The 9,893-nt window shown below is 42.0% G+C and overlaps 1 protein-coding gene across 1 annotated transcript in view; it reads right to left on the bottom strand.

Moving 5' to 3' along the window:
* Nucleotides 1-6,243: 6,243 nt before the first annotated feature.
* Nucleotides 6,244-9,893, bottom strand: part of UBA2 (ubiquitin like modifier activating enzyme 2) — a 43,610-nt gene continuing 39,960 nt past the window's right edge. The window contains exon 17 of the mRNA XM_037030732.1: nt 6,244-8,874. Within this exon, the coding sequence (XP_036886627.1) occupies nt 8,690-8,874 (185 nt within the window). The 3' untranslated portion in view covers nt 6,244-8,689. The remainder of the gene's footprint in view (nt 8,875-9,893) is intronic.

The raw sequence follows: 9,893 nt of genomic DNA, 5'->3' as shown, positions 1-9,893 counted from the left end.
CTGGTAGGAGTGTAGGTTGGTATATCCTGCCAGAAAGCAGTTTGGTTGTATTAACATCCTCGCAAGTGAAAATTCTTATAAGCAGTAGTGCTCCAAGAATGTAACCTATGGGCCCTGGCTGGTGTAGCTCAGTGGATTGAGCCGGGCGGGGGGCGGTGCCTGGGGCCTGCGGCCTCTGGCCTGCGAACCACGTGATCGCGGTTCAATTCCCAGTCAGGGCACATGCCTGGGTTGCAGGCCAGTTCCCAGCAGGGGACTCAGGAGAAGCAACCACACATTGATATTTCTGCCCTTCTCTCTTTCTCTCCTTCCTTTCCCCTCTAAAGATAAATAAATAAAATCTTTTTTTAAAAAAGAATCTATTCTATGGAAGTAATGCAAAATGCAGGTACTGGTGTAAGCAGAAAGTGTTTATTGCATTATTTATGTAATCAATACAACCCCATGATATCCAGCCTTTTGAAAAGGAGATCAGAAGGAGCTCTCTGCCCTCAAATGTAGTTCTTGAATAATTGTTCAATCCCCACAGGCCCCATTTAAAGCTTCCAAGATTTAAACAATATATTAGCGCCCAGGGTCAGCTAAACCACATTACTCTAATAATAACAATAACAACCCGTAGTCAGAAACAGAAACAACCCGAAATAGTTTGCTTTCTCACTTCTGGCCATCGTGGTGGCCGTTCCTGGTTGGGGGCCGTCCCGTGTCTCAAACAAATGGCGGCTGCAAAGAAGATGAAAACACAGGAGTCAATCAGCTCTAGGCTCCAGCTGGTTATGAAAGTGGAGAGTACTGTTGGGGTACACGCAGACTATGAAGATGATCAGACAAGGCAAAGCTTTGACCAGATCCAACCTAGGCATGCTCGACAATATGTACCCTGCCTTGAGGGAACCTGAGCTAGAGCATTACCCCGTATGGTTCAAAACTAGTGTCCATCATAAGCATGACAGTAATACTGACTTGGGCACAGTGTATAGAAAATACTACAGAGTATGCATGCAACTGAAAAATACAGGTCCAGCTGCCAGCCACTACGGAAGCCAATACTCGAGAGGCAGGTGCTAATGTAAAGGAATGTGATTTATTTGCAGATGCCGGTCACCTGGAAGATGGGGGACTCATGTCAGGAAGCCCATCTCCACCTCCCAGTGGAGGCCCAGGTTTTTATAAGGAGGGAGAGAACAGAGATTAAGGGAGAGGGTTGAGAAGTTCTCTACGTGCAGATGAGCACAGTCCATTCTAAGGCAAGTGATCCGGCGTGCGTCATCCTGGTTTAGTCATCCTCATGTCACATTGTCCTGGCTTCACGAATGAAGGTCAGCAAATCTCCCGGAGCTGGGATGCCTGAAGGTCAAAGCCTGTATCTTTTCAAGTTAGTTCCTAGGATTCTTTTTTTTAAAAAAAAAGATTTTATTTATTTATTTTTAGAGAGAGGGGAAGGGAAGGAGAAAGAGAGGGAGAGAAACATCAATGTGTGGTTGCCTCTCACGTGCCCCATACTAGGAGTCTGGCCTGCACCCCAGGCATGTGCCCTGACTGGGACATGAACTGGTGACCCTTTGGTTCCCAGCCCGAACTCAATCCACTGAGCTACACCACCCAGGGCAATTTCTATGATTCTTATATAAACATGCTGTTGATCTACAAGCTACACATTACTCAAAGTTAGCATTTACAGAAGCAATATCAAAATAATAATGGGGTGGGTTACGATTTCCCACCATTACAATTTTCCACTATTACATGCAACTGGCTGTCATTGATCCAGGTAATTCTGATGTAATTAGAAGCATAACAAAACAGACTGGTGAAGAGTAAATTATGCAAAATTTGTCTTTAATAAAATTGGCCAGAACTCTTTTAAATAAATAAAATGTTAATTGTTCAATATTAGAGCAAAGTACTTCCATAAAGTGGGAAGTGCATTAAGCAATGATTTATTTATTTTTTATTTTTTATTTTTTTTAATTTTTAGATCATTTATTTATTTATTTATTTATTTATTTATCTTTAGAGGGGAAGGAGAGAGGGAGAGAAACATCAATGTATGGTTGCCTTTCGTGCATCCCCTGCTGGGAGTTGGCCTGCAGGGAACCAGCCTGCAACCCAGGCATGTGCCCTGACTGGGAATCGAACCTCGATCCTCTGGTTTGCAGGCTCGTGCTCAATCCACTGAGCTACGCCAGCCAGGGCTTAAGCAATGATTTATAAATAAATTAAAAATATTTAATGGTATGGCAAATCATACCACTGTCAGGCTAAATAGATACAAAGCAGTGTTCAAAATTGTGTGGTCTCATCTATACATTACCTGAATGTGTCCCAGACCTCACCTTCTTTTGTAGCCTCACTAAGGGCATGTTGAGTGTTTGATCACAGCTTGCTGGCTTTTTCTGTCTGTGAAGCATAATCGCGGAGAAAGAAAAGAGCAGGAGCCAACTTGTGGGATTTGAAGCACTGCCCGTGAACTCACTGCCCAGCCTCCACTGATGCCTTCTCTGTCCTCCACTGACGCAGGGGTATTCTCCATGCTCACCTCTCTCAGGCCCTTTTCTTCCCCGGTCCAGTGGTATGCTGGTAATTGTTTAACAACCAGTGTCCACCCCTGGTCACCAGCTGGACCCCCAATCAGGGCACCTGCCTGGGTTGCGGGCCAGGTCCCTAGTAGGGGGTGTGAGGGAGGCAACTACACATTGATGTTTCTCTCCCTCTCTCTCTCTCTCTCCCTTCCTCTCTGTCTAAACATAAAATAAATAAATACAATCTGGAAAAAAACAATCAGTGCTTTGGGGGAGATTTGTACCAATCAGGAGTCCTATTTATAGCATTTGCCAATAGCACCACGGTCAATTTAAACTACCGATATGGTATCACTGAGTAGAGTTGGGAAGAAATTAATGTAATCAGCTTGGAAAAGCTAGTAGGAGCTGGCTCCAGCTACCACTGCCTGGGTTTCACCATTGGAGAAAAAAAATTTTTTTTCACAACAAAATTGCTGGACCTTTCCATCTATCATACTTGCAAGTTAACCAGAATCGTTTTTTGTCTAGGCAAATGGATACACTCAGAGGCTGGAACAGAACATGTTCTATGTAGTCTCACACCAAAGTCCTGAACCCACCATCTTTTCCTTTTAAGGCTGCAGAGGCTTGTCCTACCCAGACTCTGTCCATAGTAATGGTGATTTTTAAAAAATGTTATTTATTTATTTTTAGAGAGAGGGGAAGGGAGGAAGGGAGGGAGAGAAACATTGAGAAACATCAACTAGTTGTCTCTTATATAAACCCGACTGGGAACCAAACCCACAACCCAGACATGTGTCCTGACCAGAAATTGAACCAATGACCCTTCACTTTGCAGGATGATGCCCAACTGAGCCACACCAGTCAGGGCACTAACAGTGAGGGGTTTTTTAAAGAGTTGCTTAATGCCCTGGCTGGTGAATTGAGCACGGACCTACAAACCAAACAACCGAGGTTCGATTCCCAGTCAGGGCACACACCTTTGTGGCAGGCCAGTTCTCAGCAGGGGATGCACGAGAGGCAACCAACCATACGGTGATATTTCTCCCCCTCTCTCCTTCCCTTCCCCTCTAAAGATAAATAAAATCTTTAAAATCGCTCCTTGTAATGTAGCTTCCATCAGCCCCCTATACTGTCTGTCCTCAATTATGGATACAGTTCCAGAGTTTTCCTACAGTCTTGGGACATACTCAGATGTCAGACTGGATAACTTCGGTTAACTACAGAAGGGGAATGGCCTTGGAACTCCACAGGGAGGAATTGTCTGGACCCACCCTTTCCCTCCTTGAAGCAGCAGCAGTCTGCCGTTGCAAGTTTTCCTGGGAGAGTAGCAGGAATCTTTCACCTAAAGCACACTTTGTACCTCTCCCACCACAGCTCCTAGGGGCCGACCGTCCTATATACACACAGCCCCATGGCCCAGGGCGCATCTTCTGCCTGAACCACTGGGAGGCGGTCCATTGGAGGTTTGCTTGTCCCTCTTCTGAGGCCCAGCTCTTTCAACCAGATCGAGCTCAACTTCCCTGGCCATGGTATCCCCCTTAGGACTCTCACAGGGCACAGCAATGTCAAAGCATTGACAGCTGAAGCGTTGACAGGTTGGTTCCCCAATCTAAGAATTAGGGTTAGGATCCAACAATTACAGGAAGCAATTGACCATCTTTATTTATTTATTTAAAACGAGACATCAACCCCATTGAACCCCATCAACCCCATTCCACTCACCCATGCTTCATTGGTTGCTTCTTCTGTGTGACTGGGGGTCAAACACACCACCTTAGTGTATTAGGACGATGCTCTACCAACCGCCCTACCTGGCCAGGGCCTGCAAGTGGCCATCTTGGAAGGACCCTCACTTTCTCATCCTGAGAGCTTACTCTGCATTCAGGAATGGGAATTTATGCCCGGATTTTGTATAAGGCAAAGAGCCCAGCCAGTCTGCAGTCTCCTGGAGGGAGCTATTTGGGAAGCCCAGATGGCTAGTTCAGGTACACTTTTGAACTTGGGGTTCGTGTTCATGAGGTTCAGTGATGCTAGGAGCTGTTGCTAGGTCTAACTGGGAAGCTTGGCGACATAGAGGATGGGGGGCCCAGATCCCCCTTCCCACCAATTATTGGCGCAAGAAGTTGGGTTTCTTTTGCGCACCAGCTCTTGTAGTGTCTCACAGCTTTCAGAGGTTTCCACCTAGGCTGGCAAAGTCGGCGAGATTTCCCAAGTGCGGTGCAGCATGGTACAGAGCAGGGATACATGTTCATAGAACAAGCAAGCAGCACAGTGTGTGCACGTCTGTATCTTTCTAAGACTAACTAATCTCCTGAAAACCAAATTGAAGATTTCTTAATGCCCAACGGGCCTTCTTGGTCCATTGGACATTCTGGTACAATTTTTGCTCACAACCTTTCCTATGTAGTAAAAATCATTCATTGTTGCAAGATTTAAATTATTTACAAGATTGTTGAGTTAGACAGCAAAATTTCCAAAAATAGGAGATAATGGTCTTCAAAATACAACCAAACTGCAGAGCAGCATCATAGCCCTATAATTCAACTCAGTTGATTCAGTGAGCAGTTCAAAAATTTCTCATTTTTGGCTGGATTTTAAAATTAGATACCGGGGGCGGGGCAGGAGGGAGTTCCGTCTGTGTGCAGAATGCTAATAATGTATTCCCAGCATGAAAGTGTCTATAAAAATACTTCTCTAAATATATCCCCCTGCAAAATGCTCCAGTGGAGATTCTGGACCTCAGGAAAAATGGGAGGACTTTGCCACCTCTACAAGTCACAGTAACTAGAAACACCTGCCGACCTTTTTCTCTGGATTGTTTGCTTATTTTTGTTTTCTTTTTCTGTATATTAAAACAAAAAGGCTATTAGTAAGGGCTTAAATTTGCCCATGCTTCATAGGGGAAGTACACTTAAGACGTGTGCCACCAATGGGCTACTTTTAGTAACAGGAACATTTATTATGAACCAAATGCTTTCTGGCAGCTTCTAATTAATCTACTAGTGACAACTTAACTTTTCCTAAGTCTCTGAAGGCTCAAATGAAAGAATTCTTCCTAAGTCACAGCCTAGCAACAAGGATGAGTAAAACTGACTTGATCAATGAACCCAGAAATCACTGTAACGCTCTCACGCCAACTTTTTCTTTTAATAATCTTTATTGCCTTCTGATTTCAATCATAGAATATACTCAATACAAAACTTTAAAGTCACACATAGGCACAAAAGGAAAGTACAGACCATATATAAATCCCCACTTTGCTGAGTTTTCAGAGAAAAGTTGGATAGTACAATGAACAACGTATACAGGCTCCACCAATTGTCTGTTAATTTGCTTTTATCTTCCTGTATTATATCTTTTGCCAAGCCATTTGAGTTGGATTACAAAGTTTCATCCCTAATTTATTTCCAATTTCAGGACACTGTCCTACATAACTACAAGAATATTATCATGCCTAAGAAAATAATTCCATTATCACCTAATTTATCCCATTTTCAAATTTCCAATTGTCACAAGCATTGTTAGTCATTTATTTTGCACTTGAGTTCTAGAATGACCTACATCCTGTACTTGTCCCATTATTTGCTTCCAATTTTCATCTGTTCCTCTTACCCCTTTATTTTCTGTCAGCTGCAACTTAAGTCTAGATACTGGTTTAGATTCAGGGTGGTTTTTTTTTGCCTAGATGCCGTTTTAGTTTTTATTTCATCAGGAAGCATGTTATCAGGTTGTCCCATTAGTGACGCTGGGTTTGATCGCTTGACTACTAGTGCCAGACATCAGTCCATTGTCAAGACTGTCTCCTTTCACAAGTTACCTGTACAGCATTTGAGTCCTGAACGAAGGTTCTTTTACTAAAGATTTTGGCATCCATTGATGGTCTTTGCCTGATTAGTTATTAAGGATTCAGGCTCTATCCTCGTGGTACCACAAAGAATTCTTTCATTTGAGCCTTCAGTAATGCAGATTGATCTTTGGGACCATGGACTGACTGTCTTGGTCAACTTCAGTCCTCAGAGTGGTTCCAATTAGGCTGGAAGAATAGTTTGCCAGGCTGTACCGGAAGCTGGAGCTGCGGAGGAAACACTGTTCAGGAGCCCTGCTCCAGGCTCCCCCACTGAGAAGACAACTCACATGGGAAAACCAGAACTACAAGGCCAGAGCTAAAGTCTCTCAGCACTCCAGGGAGAGGATGTGGCTTGGGTTTGGTTAAGTCTAGTTGAACAAGACCCCTGGAGTCAGACCTGCCTTGCTGATAGAGTTTATTTAAAAACAGGTAGAAAATGAACAGAAACTGCTGAAGAAAAAATATATAGTAATAGAGTTGTTGAAAAAAAATGGAAATGCTGCTCTGCCAAAATAAAAACATACCTCCATAGATCAAACTGGCACGCACTTCCACGTACTTTCAAATGGGAAAAAAAGAACATATACAGGAATGCCAGATACAATGCTGTCAACTGTATCTAAAAAGGCAGGTCAAGGGTTTAAGTAATTAAGAGGATTTCAAAAAGCAACTTCTGAGTTTTTCAGAATTCAAATTTCAGAACAATGATTCTCAGTAACCAACCAATTAGCCAAACATTATTCTGAGAAGTGGTGTTTCAGGATATTTCTTTTATCTGTTACTTAGTTCTGTGACATTGAAGTATTTTTTTTTTCTGGAGGAAAACGAAGTTCCTAAAACTCTGAAAGCAAAGTGAACCTCACAGGCTCAGAATTGTGGGCAGGGAGCCAGACTGCTTGCAGTTGCTATCAGAAGGCTGAAGTCAATCCATCTTGGAAACTTTAAGCAGTATGCTCCAGAGGGCTGTATTGTTCAATATATTTTCCTGAAGGTTTTCATTATACGCTGAATTTAAAATGATACAAAAAAAAAAGGAGTAAGAGTTGATAAGCTGGGTGGCAATTAAGAATTACACAAAGTGAGACAGTACGTTATCAATTTGAAATTTAGTTGACTGTGGCCAAAAATCCAAAGGCAAAGACCGAGCATGGGGAAGCAGCTTCTTGAGTTTGTTATCTGAAAACTCAAGGCAGATCTGTGTGAGGAGGTATCCTAATGGCCCTCTGCGGTCCAGGCAGAGGTGTGAGTGCTGATCCATCCAGCTGCTCTGGACACATCTGCAGGCTGGAGTCGGGCCCAATATGACTGGTGCTCTCAAGAAGAACTCTGATGAAGTGAGGGAACAACTCAAAGAAGAATGCAGAATCAAGGCAAGACTCTCACCCTCTGCAACCTCAAATCCAAGGCTATAAGTTAGTGGGGCTGGCCAAAGATGTTAAATGCTCTCAACAAAAAGCCAACTGTTTAGAAAGCAACATCGCCATTAAAAGCTTTATTTTAGAAAGTATGCATCTGTGGCAAACAGTGAAAATCTTTTAACCATCACATCCATTACAAGTTATCTCTTTAAAAGGAAAAAATTTTGCATGCCTGCAGTAAACACAATGGATAAACCCAACAAGGCAGCAGACAGGTGAACTGTGCAGGCATGTGTAACAAGTATGCAGAGGCCATTTATTTGGTCCGTAGTACAGCATAGTTGTATTTGAGTTTTACAAAACATCAAATATAAATAACCTGAAACTGTAACAATACACAAAATTGGCTTCTTACACAGACATACCAGGCAGTACAAGCTGAAAACTTGAGTAAAGTAACATTGTTTTACATCAATATACATAGTGCCAATTAATATTTAAAAACAAGTTTCAATGCATAGCACTTGATACTTTTTGAATCTGTTTAAAAGTATGAAAATGGTTAGATCTAGGCTAAAAATAATTCTTTTTCTAACCAAAAATAAAGGCATAATATTTATAACCAGGTATCAACTTTACTAAACCACAATATTTTAAACTATTAAATGATACCTACGGGTATTTACATTGAAAAGGCAACATGCATTCTGTTGTTTCATCTCATGACTGGTTACATGAACGCTTTGTTCAAAGGGTTTTAGAACTATATTCCTACTTTCCCAACAGCACACTGCAATGTGTCTCATAGTTCTAGCAAAATGAATGCTTTTAAATGCAGCAGAATCATCTTCAAGTCACTGGTGTCAACTCTTTACCTTTGGAACAAAGGACATAACCACCTGGATCTGGGCAGATGACCTAATGCTGTAAGAGGGTTCTGGGAGAGGCAGGGCTGTTCAATCTAATGCTATAACATCATCGAGCTCTTTTGTCTGTTCTGTGCGTGACCTCTTCGTACTGATACTCTCTTTCTCATCCAATTTCCTCTTGCGACTTCTCTCTTCTTCACTTACGTCATCAGCATTATTTGAAGGACCTTCTTCATCTGAATCAACTATGAGAACATCATCTTGCTCTTGTGCTTATTTCAGAGAAAGAAAAATGAAAGCATGGTTAAAAGCGTGGGAGTTACTAGTGGCTCATCACTATTTCATATAAATGAAAAGCTAATTCTGCAGATATACACCAGACTTAAGAATGACTACCCTTAGGGAACCTTCACTTTATACTTTACATATTCCTATTCCAGTTCCTTGTTTCTATTTCTCCAACAGAAAATGGGAAGGTATAATTCCTAATACTGGTAGTAGCAGTAATAATTATAAACAACATCAACAACAAAACAAATGTATATATATGTATATATATATAGCACTTACAACGTGCCAGGAACTGTTCTGAGCACTTTGCATATAACAACTCATTTAATCATCACAACAACCCTATAAAGAAGATAACATTATTAACCGTTTTCCAGAAAAGAAAACTGAGGTACAAAGAGACTGACTTGCCCAAGGTCACACAACACTAGAGGGTGAGGTCAGGATACAAACCCAGAGTGGGGGCTCTGTAGTACATGCTTTAACCTTACACCACAGTTGGTTTTGTACCCCACCCAGAAATACAATCAAAAGCAGAGGATTGATCATAGTGCTATAACCTCCAAAAACCTACCCATAGAGGATCAATAAATGCATATTTCAAGTTATAATTTTTAAAAAACTACCATAGTCCTCCTGGCTAGTGTAGCTCAGCGGATTGAGCACAGGCCTGCAAACCAGAGGATCATGGTTCAATTCCCAGCCAGGGCACATGCATGGGTTGCAGGCCAGTTCCCAGCAGGGGATACATGAAAGGCAACCATACATTGATGTTTCTCTCCCTCTCTCCTTCCCCTCTAAAGATAAATAAATAAATAAAATCTTAAAAAAAAAAAAAAACCAACAAAAAACTACCATAGTCCTTTCCTCAATGGGCGATGGATTTTTCAGAGGGGAAAAAAGGTCATGAACTCATGGTCCACAAGTGGACCAAACACTCTAGATATTCTCAACGTCCATTTTTAAAACCCTAGAGAACATCAGAACCGAGAAACACATT

The sequence above is a fragment of the Sturnira hondurensis genome, unplaced genomic scaffold (assembly GCF_014824575.4).
Source record: "Sturnira hondurensis isolate 20B ecotype Veracruz unplaced genomic scaffold, ASM1482457v3 Scaffold0020884, whole genome shotgun sequence".
NCBI lineage: Eukaryota > Metazoa > Chordata > Mammalia > Chiroptera > Phyllostomidae > Sturnira > Sturnira hondurensis.
The sequence above is the reverse complement of the archived record's forward strand: the minus strand, read 5'-3'. Positions and strand labels throughout refer to the sequence as shown.